General features: G+C 54.9%; 1 protein-coding gene across 1 annotated transcript; it reads right to left on the bottom strand.

Moving 5' to 3' along the window:
- Positions 1-9,265: 9,265 nt before the first annotated feature.
- Positions 9,266-11,423, bottom strand: BHLHE23 (basic helix-loop-helix family member e23). The gene has a single exon (XM_012189425.4). The coding sequence runs from the start codon at positions 11,260-11,262 to the stop codon at positions 10,594-10,596; it is 669 nt and encodes a 222-aa protein (XP_012044815.3). The 5' UTR covers positions 11,263-11,423; the 3' UTR covers positions 9,266-10,593.
- Positions 11,424-12,593: the final 1,170 nt, after the last annotated feature.

The raw sequence follows: 12,593 nt of genomic DNA, 5'->3' as shown, positions 1-12,593 counted from the left end.
TCCTGTCCCTCAGGAGAGTCCGAGGCTTCTGGCTGCTCTTCTGTGGTTCCCAGGAAGGGGCCGGGTGTCTCCAGGTTAATGCTAACTGACAAGCAGCTTAGCGAGAGCCCTAGGCACTGGACTCATGGAAAAGTGATATCATGAGGCACCTGCCTGCCTGGCCCTCCTGGGACCCCCTCCCTGACCACTGCTGTCAGGCCCGTTTACTCAGACACGCTGGCCCGGCCCCTCACAAGGACATGTGTGGACCTCGGGAAGCTCAGGGGCCGGACGTGACCACTCTCCCTCACCTTTCCTGGGCCTGGACCACCTCACTGCCCCCACCTTGTCGGGGAAGCCATGCTCAGGTGTCCCTGGAGAGGGTGTGTCTTTGGAAGGAAGAGTAAATGCAGGAGACAGAGGACTCCAGAGGGTGATCGGCACGGACGGAGCTGTGGATCCTGGACCTCCTTTATGGGATGCCCCAGATGGCCGGCAGGGTCATTTTCAGAAACAGCCCCATAAAGACCAAAGTGGGGTGCTTGCGTCCCCCCAGAGCCTCTTCCACAACACGGTGGCTCATGCAGGGTGGTTTCTGCAACAATCAGGGTGGCCCCTGACTTTCAGAGACCAGTGCCCATGGTAGAGCAGTAGAAGACACCACCACCCAGCCCCCAATCTCCAGCACCATTGAGATCATCACCTACATAGCAGATGGTAACCTCTGCAAGCTTCAGACCCCCTGGGCCGAGTGACAGAGGCCAGGCCCCAAACCCCACACCCTACGAATCCATTTAGGAGACATTCCTGAGAAAGTCACTGTAGGACCAGACGGCAGGCCCATGGTTTCAGATCAGGTGAGCACAAGAGGGCTTTTGGGGTGATGGCTAGAGTGTGTATTTTGCTCTGCTCTATCTCAGGCTGTATGCATTTACCCACATTCAATGAACTGCCTCTAAGGGGTGCATTTTACTGGGTGCAAATTGCACCTCAATAAACTACCGCACAATTGCACTCATCTCACATGCTAGTAAAGTAATGCTCAAAATTCTCCAAGCCAGGCTTCAGCAATACGTGAACCGTGAACTTCCTGATGTTCAAGCTGGTTTTAGAAAAGGCAGAAGAACCAGAGATCAAATTGCCAACATCTGCTGGATCATGGAAAAAGCAAGGGAGTTCCAGAAAAACATCTATTTCTGCCTTATTGACTATGCCAAAGCCTTTGACTGTGTGGATCACAATAAACTGTGGAAAATTCTGAAAGAGATGGGAATACCAGACCACCTGACCTGCCTCTTGAGAAATCTGTATGTAGGTCAGGAAGCAACAGTTAGAACTGGACGTGGAGCAACAGACTGGTTCCAAATAGGAAAAGGAGTACATCAAGGCTGTATATTGTCACCCTGCTTATTTAACTTCTATGCAGAGTACACCATGAGAAACGCTGGGCTGGAAGAAACACAAGCTGGAATCAAGATTGCTGGGAGAAATATCAATCACCTCAGATATGCAGATGACACCACCCTTATGGCAGAAAGTGAAGAGGAACTAAAAAGCCTCTTGATGAAAGTGAAAGTGGAGAGTGAAAAAGTTGGCCTAAAGCTCAACATTCGGAAAATGAAGATCATGGCATCAGGTCCCATCACTTCATGGGAAATAGATGGAGAAACAGTGTCAGACTTTATTCTTTTGGGCTTCAAAATCATTGCAGATGGTGACTGCAGCCATAAAATTAAAAGACACTTACTCCTTGGAAGAAAAGTTATGACCAACCTAGATAGTATATTCAAAAGCAGAGGCATTACTTTGCCGACAAAGGTCTGTCTAGTCAAGGCTCTGGTTTTTCCTGTGGTCATGTATGGATATGAGAGTTGGACTGTGAAGAAGGCTGAGCACCGAAGAATTGATGCTTTTGAACTGTGGTGTTGGAGAAGACTCTTGAGAGTTCCTTGGACTGCAAGGAGATCCAACCAGTCCATTCTGAAGGAGATCAGTCCTGGGTGTTCATTGGAAGGACTGATGCTGAAGCTGAAACTCCAATACTTTGGCCACCTCATGCGAAGAGTTGACTCATTGGAAAAGACTCTGATGCTGGGAGAGATTGGGGGCAGGAGGAGAAGGGGACGACAGAGGATGAGATGGCTGGATGGCATCACCGACTGGATGGACATGAGTCTGAGTGAACTCTGGGAGTTGGTGATGGACAGGGAGGCCTGGTGTGCTGCAATTCATGGGGTCACAAAGAGTCAGACACGACTGAGCGACTGAAGTGAAGCCTGACTTGAAAAAATCGAATTGTAGGTGTTAACAAAGCTCTCTGGAAATAGACTGGCAGGGAGGCAGTGGTTGCACGACCTTGTGAATGTTCTTGGTGCCAACAAATCATATACTCAAAAAGGGATTAAACAGTGTTTTATGTAAGTATGTTTCACTACAATAAAAAGATACAGTAAAGGACTTCACTGGTGGTCCAGAGGTTAAGAATCCGCCTGCCAGTGCAGGGGACCTGAGTTCCATCTCTGGTCCAGGAAGACTCCACACATCTCAGGGTAACAAAGACTGCTCCCCCAAGTACTGAGCCCAAGAACTCTGGAGCCCGTACTCCCCAAGGAAAAGCAGTCCCCATTCCTGGCAGCTAGAGAAAGCCCTCTGGCAGCAACAAAGACCCAGTGCAGCAAAAAAAAAAAAAAAAAGGTACAGGAAGAAGTAACCCCTTGTAGAATGAAGGGACCACCCCTCGGGAGCAGTGGTGCCCAGCTGCTCTCTCATCTTTTCCTGTAGGCTCTGCAGGGGGCCTAAGGGGGCAGGAGTAGGATCTTCAGCAAAGCGTCACCGAGTCTGTGATCCCAGACACTGGCCGTGACCTCCCCTGGCCGGGAGCACAGTTGGCACTGATGAAGCCTTGATGGGGTGGGAGCGGGGGAAGCTGCTTCTCAGGACCCTCACTCAGTCCTCCTGAGGCACAGGGTCCCTGGACGGAGTGGAAAACGGGTGCTAGGCTCTACATCCTGGCCTGGGTGCTGGGTTGATGCTCACTGGGCCTCAATCATGTCTGTTCATTTGTGGTTATTTTGGAAACACTGTTCCTTCCCAGACTCGGTGGGCGGAGGAGCAGTTGAAAGCCAAGGGCCTTGTTTCAAAAACGTCTTTAGCAGGTCTGCGGCTGTAATGAGCCAGTTTAATGAAGTCAGTATCCTTGAAAGTTCATCCGCATCCCTCATCCGTCAGCATGGCCACTTCCCAGCACGACATTAATTAGCAGCGGCTTTCCCTGCAGTGCAGAGAGAGGTGAGAAGGACAGGTGTGGGGACCCGAGGCCCCTCAAAAGCACTGTTTAACCAGCGTGTTAAACGGAAAACAAGAGCAAACCTGCCGACAACGTGCTGATTAGTAGGTGCTGACCCCTGCCCAACGTTCCTGCAGCTCCAGCAGCGGCCAAGGCCTCCTCCTTCTCGGCCGGCTCCCCTCTGCCTCTGTTGAAATTGGGCTGGGCTACAGGTTAAGTGGGGAGGGTCGGGTGCTGGGGCCGGCCAGGCTGGGGGACTCAGGACACGACTGCAGCTCAGGGAACACTGCCCTCATTCCCGTCTCTGCAGAGCCCCTCAGACAGTGGCCACATTCGGCCATCCAGGCTCCCTCACAGTGAAGATGTCCCCTGAGGCCCAATGGAAACCTGCCCTCTCGGGTCCTGCCCACTAACCTACAGAGTTGTCTCACCCACCTTCCACAACAGCTCCCTGCCACCCCTGAAGGGCACCTTGTGGCCTTGGCAGAGAGGAAACTGTCTACAGCGTGACTCGCCTGTACATGCGCTCATGGACGTGAGCATGCTCACCTGAACGTGAGTTCGGGTGATGCTTGGGCAGACAACATGGTTGCCCCAGGCTGTGTCCACCTGGCTCCAGGCTGGGCTGAAAGGGGATGGTAAGCTGTTCTCCTGGATCAGGTGTTCCCTTTCCAGATGAGCCAGGCCTTCCAAAAGCAGAGGCAATCAGCACTGCACTGGCAGTGAGCAGGGTCATGAGACCCTAAACCTACAATATTTGAAGGAATGTGTTTGTTAGGGGAGGAGGGCTTGCCAAAGGGGAGGGAAGGTTATAGTCTCCTCGCCCCAGAAGTAGCTGCAGCAGAGAGGACAGGGAGAGACACAAAGAGAGAGAAAGGGAGGAGATGAGCCAGGCTGTGTGTGCAGGGGGCCTGGGGGCAGCTTCTGTTCCCTGGAAGCAGCCCTGGGACATTTGAGGATGGCGCTTTCATCCCATCTGGCAGCCCCAGGTCCCTGAGGTGGTGGTGGTGGTGGAGGGGGGTGTGCGGTGGAGCTCACGGAAAGCTCTAGAACATCACTGCTGACCCTGAACCCAGAAGGGCTCAGGGTGGATGAAGAGTGTTTTCACATCCAGGAAGCAGGTTACAGACTTCACATTAATTTTGGAAACCCAGACTCCTGCATGTATAATAAACACCTTCCCACGAGTCTGTGATGCCTCAGAGGAAGCCCTGCCGTCTTAGACCCTCAGTGGTTTGAGGGTGGCTGAGGGCCAGACAGCTGTGCTGCTCAGGGAGGCGCTGGAAGGACAAAGGGTCTTAATGCCCAGAGTCTTGAGATCCAGCTCCTCCCACCCACAATCTGGGCACCGCGGGCCAGAAAGCAACTTACACACAGCGGGGTTTCTGTGCCCCTGTTACCAAGATGTGTCCACTCCTGAGTGGTAAGCTGGCCCCTATCAAGCTTTCGGTCAGCATCCAGGCTGCTCTACACAAACCATCCTGGAACCTGGAGTGACTTTGGCAGGGGGGACCTGGCTTCCCGCCTGCTCGGTGATGACTCAGGGCTGCGTCACGTGAGCCTGTCTCTGGACCCCTGGCAGGTGCAGGCTGGGCCCAACCCAGACCTGTCACCTCACATGCACGAGGCACTGAGGCCGGCCGCTCATTCCCAAGGATCTTGTACCTTGGGTGCCGTCTGCGTTCAAAGGCAGGGACGCAGGCTGGTGCCCCAAGCCAGCGGCTGCAGAGTGACAAAGGCGACAAAACGCATCCTGGCAGATGCCTCAAGGCCATCCAAGAGCCTCGTGGGTCCCTATGGTGTCTTGGGACTGGAAGCCAGGTTCCCAGGCTGGCCTTAGCCTCATAAGGGCAGCAAGAGCTGTCCACATGGAACTGGGGAGATTGCGCTGCCGTCAGGCTGAATCAGGGCCCCCAGGAGAGCAACTGACTGTGGACTCATCACTTTAGACAAAATGGAGCTTGGAGGCGAAGCCAGGCCACTGGGAAGGCTGGGCTGCTTCCAACATGCAGGCAAGCCGCTCCCGCAAGGACCTCCCTCACTCCCATTCCCGGCGGCAGCACAGCGCCATGCAGGGCTGACACCCCAGAGGCCTTGTGGGTCGTGGGGGGCAAGGCCACATGGGTCTCTGTGATCCATTCAGGGAGCTGTTCCCCCAGGAAGTGCGGACCCAGACACAGGGGCCACAGAGCATCTTCCCTTTGTGTCCCTACCGGGCACCAGCCGGGAGTCCTGCAGAGCTGAGACAGCGAAATGTCCTCATTTACAAACTCAATCCCCTCATGTTAACCTCCAGAACAACTCTGGCCGCCTTCCCACTCAGAACCACACTGAAAAAACAGCTTTTATACCGTGATATGAACGCATATGCCTCGGGCACTTTGGGCTGGGAAGAAAATGGCACAAGTCACTTTTTAAAATGGGGTAAACACCAGATCAAAGATTACTTTGCTAATTATTTCAGCTGTCCTGCATTATGGTAACGTGGGTTTTGCTCCTTTGGGGTTAAATGTACAAATGTGTATTAACTCTCTGATTTTATGAACAGACTTGGGGAGTTGGAACATCGAGTTACAAGCCCAAAGAGGCAATTGAGGGAGAAATTATTTAATCCATTATAAATCCCTCTATCCCATCCCTTCAAATGGGATGCCCAAAGGGATTAAAGACTAAAAACATATCCCAGGCAAATTCACATGATAAAATTGCTGTAATCACTCTCTGCTGGATTAAGCAGGGCCCGGAGCCTCTGCGGAGCAGGGTCCGTGTAGGCGCCGAGGGAGAGGCAGGCTGGCTGGGCCACGCGGAGTGATGGTTGGTGTATTTCCCCATCAATTCAGGAAAATATGTATCTGTCTCACAAAGAGGCAGAACTTTTTTAATGCTCCCAAACTGCAAAGAGACAGACAGGCATATTTGGCAGAGCAAGCATCTGCACTGGGACACTCCTCAGCTTACTCGGAAGGGAAAACGAGGCTCCGGGAGGTTTCCATGATCTCTGCAGAAGTGAAAAGGAAACCTCATCTTTGGGATGAAGTCAGCAAAACGAAACAATGGAAGCCACATGTGTGGTACTTGGGGGTCCATCCCTGAGCTCATGGGGGCTGGATGGCTTCTGTGTGGTTCACGCTCCTGGTCTCGGGGGGCAGAGCCTGGTGTAGGTAGAGTTCTGCCCCCGGAGTCTGGGTGCCCTTACCTGTTCTGGAAACTGAGATGCTATTTTAGGTACATGAATTTCCTACCAAGAAAAGAGTGATCTTTGGGCATAAAGTGTGTTGGATACCATCAGAACCGAAAGTGCTAGAGCCACGACCGTCATGTCAGTCAGTAAATGAAAATGAGGTGCAGGACTGTGATCAAGTAATTTGCCTCTTCTGACCCTGGCCAGAGTCCCCATGGAGCCACTGGGCTTGAGAAGCCTGCCCCACGTTGCCAGGAGCTGGGCTTCTCCGGCTCGTAACCTCAGTGCGAAGGAGTCTTGGTCCGAGAGTGACTCACGCAAGCAGCCAGTGCGGTCAAGCCCTTCATCTGTGGGGTCAGTAGGGGAAGAGGCTCTGCTGAATCAAGACAACCCCTTGGCCAGAGCGGGGAGGACCCCAGGGTCACTCCACTGGCTCCCCAGGTGTCAGTGTGGATGGAAGGCTGATGTACAGCAGAAACGAACACAACATTGTAAAGCAATTATTTTCCAATTAATAATAAAAATTTTAAAAACGCACTTTGAATGCTTTGCACTTTTATCATCTTGAGCTGCTATCTCCACCGGACGTGGCCACTGGGCACATGAAATGGGCTGTTCCGAGCTGCATGGGCTCTGAATGCAAGACACACTGGATTTCGAAGACTCAGTACAAAAAAGAAAAAAATGTAAAATATTTCCCTGTTGCTAAGTCGCTTCAGTCGTGTCCAACTCTGTGCGACCCCATAGATGGCAGCCCACCAGGCTCCCCCATCCCTGGGATCCTCCAGGCAAGACCACTGGAGTGAGCTGCCATTTCCTTCTCCAATGCATGAAAGTGAAAAGTGAAGGTGAAGTCGCTCAGTCGTATCCGACTCCTAGCCACCCCATGGACTGCAGCCCACCAGGCTCCGTCCATGGGATTTGCCAGGCAAGAGCACTGAAGTGGGTTGCCATTGCCTTCTCCAAAATATTTCCCTAGTAATTTATATTTTCCTAATAATTAAAAAATACTGATTACATGTTAAAATGATAATAGTTGGGCTATGTTGGAATAAATAAGTCATTAAAGCTAATTTCATTTACTTCTATTTTCTTAATATAGCCACCAGAAAATATAAGATTCTACACATGGCCAGCACTATCTGTGCTGGGCAGCCCCAGTTTTAAAAGGCTTGCCTTAATATCCTGCTCCTCCAAGAATCAACCCTGAATATTCATTAGAAGGACTGATGCTGATGCTGAAGTTCCAATACTTTGGCCACCTGATGTGAAGAGTCGACTCATTGGAAAAGACTGGTTTCCCATTTATGTTGGGAAAGATTGAGGGTAAGAGGAGAAGGGGGCGGCAAAGGCTAGATGACATCATTGACTCAACTGACATATGTTTGAGCAAATTCCAGGAGATAGTGAAGGACAGGGAAGCCTGGCATGCTGCAGTCCATGGGGTCTCAAAGAGCTGGACACGACTGAGTGACCGAAAAACTTTTGAAAATAAGCTGTGTCAAACTTGAGCTACAAAACGCTCTTTCCCACTGAATTCCTCCTCTGCCTCCACCCCCGCCTGCCCCCTTGTTCAAGAGGGAGCTCTGGGTTAGGCGCTGGGTGATGAGTTTTCTCAAGTTCATCCACAGCAACTCATGCCACCCCTGCAGGAAAATGAGCCTTAGGGGAAGACACCAGAACCCCCATCAGAAGCTCCCAGAGTTTTGGGCTCACAAACAGGCACCTCTGGCTGGTTATATTGGGGGCGCACAGGCCATGGAGGGGTCAGACCCTCCCTGTTAGGAATGTTCTTCCTATGTCTAGGTCGTCTTAGAATGAGGAGGTCTGTCGTGTAAACTTGGGAGAAGCCAAACAAGCATTCATTTTAATATTTCAGATTGCATGATTAGCGGCTGCTGTTGAGAAACCCACCTAATTTCACTTTAAAAAACTCCTTCACTCAACCCCAGGGAACAGCATGGCTACCATTTTGGGAGGACACGGATAAACAGGTTTGCAGCTTTTAAAAATATTTAAATTTAACTTTTACTTAAACGAAGTTATTGGAAGAATTTACTTTAATGGTTCTTTTTAAAATTTGTTATTTTTCACCCAGAGGGGCAGAGAAATTTTTCTTCACCTTTTTCTCATTGTGTGGGTGTGTTAGTTCCTCAGTTGTGTCTGACTTTTTGTGATCCCATGGCCTGTAGCCTGCCAGGCTCTTCTGTCCATGGAATTCTCCCAGCAAGAATACTGGAATGGGTTGCCATTTCCTACTCCAAGGGATCTTCCAACCCAGGGATTGAACCTGGGTGCCGTGCATCGGCAGGTGAATTCTTCACCATCTGAGCCACCAGGGAAGCTCTTTCTCTTATTATTTGGTGTATTTGCTGAGTGGCTGCTTACAGATCAGTTGTCTGTGTCTTAGAGACTTAGACTGATCTAGAAGCATGTGGCCCAAACTGACACAACTCTCAGAACACTGAAATTATGAGTTCTGTCACAAATGAACAGTATTCAATTTGATATTAAAATTTCATCATATTATTTTTAAAAATTAGTTGAAATCAAATACTTTATTCTGAACATAAATGATGTGCTAAACATGTCTGACTTTAGAATAAGCAGCTCTGTTTCAGATTATAAGTAATTTATAAAGTTGATTCAGAGTCACTTTGAAATGACCCTAGAAGTTAATGACACTCGGTATGCAGTTATCTAAAAGGCATATGAAACACACTTTCCAACACTCAGCTTTTAGAATGTGCAAAACTGATAAACTAGTCTGTTACTGGGGCGGGGGGAGACAATAAGAAATAAATATGGAAATTAGCAAAAACCAGTATTAAACATATGTCTTTATGAATAAGACTTAATCACACACTTCATTTTGCAAATACAAAAGGGCCTTTTGAAACGTATTAATTAAAGTTAACCGCTGTAGACAGGCCGCTTTGTAGGGCCGCAGTCCTCTCCCTATTAGCATAGCATTAACGACAGCCGCGGAAATTGGGTTAATATAGCCGGGTATTGTGGCAGAGCCGCTCCAGCGCAAACCGGCGAGCTCAGCTCGGTCCCTCTGGGAGGCCCAGGCTGTGCGCGGCGCGTGGACCCCGGCTGGTGGCGGAGTTCTGAGTTGAGAACTGCCTTTAAAAGAGATCCCATCACCGTGCTCATTGGCCAGGGCGTGCCCCCAGCAGCGTGTACTCACCGGGGCCGGGTCACCTCTCCCAGAATTGTGCGGGGTCGGTGGAGAGGGGCCTTGGCCTGTCACCAGGGCTAAACTAGGCCCTCCCCTGACACCCCAGGAGCCCTCCTCCATGCAGCCGCCTTTAAGCAGAGGGCGCATCTCAGTCTCCATAAAGCTTCACCAGGGCCGCGCCAGGGCGGTGGTGGCTGGAGAGTCCAGGGGCTGCCTAGGGACAATGGGAAGCAGCCGGCGTCAACGTCGGCTCACCCAGAGGTCAGCATCTCCAGGCAGGCTAGAAAAGAAACGTAACAGACGGGAAAGGCGAAAAGCTACCAATCGGGGTCTTCTTGCGTCCGCGGTCTAGCTTCCTTGCAACCACAGTTGCGGGATCGGGTTGGGGCTCATCCCGCAGTTCCGCTCCTGCGGCACGGGGAGGGTGTCATGGAGCCGGCGGAGGCGGAACACGCCCACCCAGAGCGCGGCCTGGTGGTTGGCAAGACGGCCGACGCAGGCCAAATACGCGCCCTGAGAGGGCCGGGACCCGGGCTACCCTCCTTCCCTGCGCTCTGCGAGCCCATAGGTGGCTCTGGCGAGGATCACCCGCGCGGGGATAGCGCCAACCCCTGTTCCCACTGCAACCCCGGGTTTCTTTTCGAGGCTGAGCGGTGGCACCCAGACAAACACGGTTGGTCAGCCCCGTCCTGTTCAGGATCGATGGCTGGCGACGTCCGGAGAGTGCCCAGGGGCGCTGCAGGCTCTACGACCTGGATTCCAGCACCCCGTTGTCCAGTTCAGTCCCACTCCCGGCTGGGCTTTGCTCTTCTGTTCCGCCGGCCCAACTGCTCAGCGCATAAAGACTGGAAGCGAGGTGCGGCCGTCTTCTCCCCGTGAGCGCAGTCCAGTGGGGGAGGGTGGCAGTCATGGGGGAAAGGTAAAATGAAGGACGCGTGCGGAAGGAGGGACGGCCCAGGGCCCTTAGGGCTTCTCGTTACAGTGTTTGCAAAGCGCCGAGGGCGTCCCGGAGAAGGCGGCGCACTTGTCTGGACAGGGCAGCGCGGCGCTGGCAGAGAAGGGGTACACTGCAGCCTGGCCGAAGGGCGCCAAGGGCGCGGCGGCCACCGGCGCGGCCAAGCCCTGGCCGTGGTTGAGGTAGGCCACGAGGCGCCGCATCTCGTCCAGGGCCTGCGCTTGCATGAGGATGTAATTCTTGGCGAGCAGCAGCGTGGCGATCTTGGAGAGCTTGCGCACCGACGGGCTGTGCGCGTAGGGGATCACCGCGCGCAGACCGTCCAGGGCGTCGTTCAGGTCGTGCATCCGCCGGCGCTCCCGGGCGTTGATGCTCAGCCGCAGCGACCGCTGCTCCCGGGGCCGCCGCCGTCCGTCCGCCGCGCTCCCCGGCCCGCGCCGCCGCCTCCGCCGCTCGAAGGCGTCGTCCTCGTCCCCGCTCTGCTCGCCGCTGCTCTCGGCTGCCGCGGCCGGGGCTCGGGGCGCGGACGCCGCGGGGAGGTCACCTCCCGTGCCCGGCATGCCGTAGCAGCGGGCCGCCTCGGGCCCCCGGGCCGGCCCGTAGGCGAGGCCCGCCGCCGCGTAGCCGTGGCTCAGTTCCAGGTACGCGTCCCCCGACAGCGACTTGAGCTCTGCCATGGCCGCGCCTCTGGGCCCGAGGGCCCGCCGGGCGGGCAGGTGCTCCCACGGCCCAGGCCGTGCCGCCCCAGGGTCCGCGCTCGCGCTGGCCGCTGGCGCCGCCTCGGTCCGGTTCCCGGCTCGCGCGTCCGTCCGGCAGTCAGTCAGTCCCCGAGCCTCCCAGGGCCTCGGCCCCGCCTCCTGGTCGCCTCCCCTCCCCCTTCTCCCCTCCCCCTCCTATTCCGTCTCTTTCTCTCCTACTGCTCCCCACCCCACCCCCACCTCTCGCCGCCGCGCGCTGGGCTGGGCTGGGGAGCGCTTTACCTCCCACTCGCGCCGCCACTCCCCCTTTAAGGTGCGGAGGCGCCCGCTGGGACTTCGCAGCCGTCCAATCAGAGGGGACCTGGTGACCGCCTCTTTCCGGAGCCCGGCCGCTTAGGCGGCGCAGACCGACGGCCAAGGATGGGGGAGCCGCCGGGATGAGGGAGCCGGGGGTCTGGTTGGAGACAGTGGTGGACACGGTGGGGCCTAGGAGCGCTGTTCCCGCTTCTCCGCGCTGCCTCCTGCCGCCCCCGGGGGTGCAGCCGCTGTACCCTCCTGTCCCTCGTGGGCACCCGTCTCAGTCCGACTCCTTCTCTTCTTCTGTGCCATTTGCAGGACCTACGTCCGGCGTCGCGCAGGCAGGGATCAGAGCAGGGAGCGCGCAGAACACCACGGAGATCGACCAGCCGAGTCCGCATCAGGTGCCGGGCGTACGCCTGGGGCGCTCCTCCCGGGTGGGCGTCCGAGTAGCACCGCACAGCCAGGTAACCCGAAGGGCAAACTGGGCGCTCCCAGCGCCCCTTCCAGGGCCTGCTGGCTCTCCAGGACTTCGGTGCTGGATGGGAGTGTTCGAGGAGACAGGCGCAAACACGTGGATCATCCGTCGTGGGAACATCAGAGACCGGCTCTCTGGGCCCCCGGATGAGGGGAGGGAACCTGGGGCTGATGTTTAGGAGAGTAGGTCTCACCTACCTGCGTGTCCGGCTGCGAATGAAGGACCAGGAGGGTCTGGGGGAGGCCTTTTCCAAGGAGCCCCTGCACTGCCTCCTGGTCCGAAGTCTGGAGAGCGAGTGGGGGACGCCCCGCAGCTGGGGTGGGGAAGCACCCTGAGGGGCAGGGCGCATCTAGGCTGTTGGAGCGGCGGCAGAGGGCGGGAGTGGGGGTGGGGGCAGAGGCCCGCGTGGCTGGTCCTGGCGGGGAGTTTGGTCTTTGCTGGGAGGACAGAGGCCACCCAGAAGGAGCTCAGGGAAACGCTTTCTGCAGACCGCGGCACCGCAGCCCTCAGGGGATTTGGGAGGCTTCCTTCTGGG

The sequence above is a fragment of the Ovis aries genome, chromosome 13, assembly GCF_016772045.2.
Source record: "Ovis aries strain OAR_USU_Benz2616 breed Rambouillet chromosome 13, ARS-UI_Ramb_v3.0, whole genome shotgun sequence".
NCBI classification, from domain to species: domain Eukaryota; kingdom Metazoa; phylum Chordata; class Mammalia; order Artiodactyla; family Bovidae; genus Ovis; species Ovis aries.
The sequence above is the reverse complement of the archived record's forward strand: the minus strand, read 5'-3'. Positions and strand labels throughout refer to the sequence as shown.

Excerpts from the sequence above, each read along its gene's own strand:
- BHLHE23 (XM_012189425.4), bottom strand. The coding sequence starts at position 11,262 with ATGGCAGAGCTCAAGTCGCTGTCGGGGGACGCGTACCTGGAACTGAGC.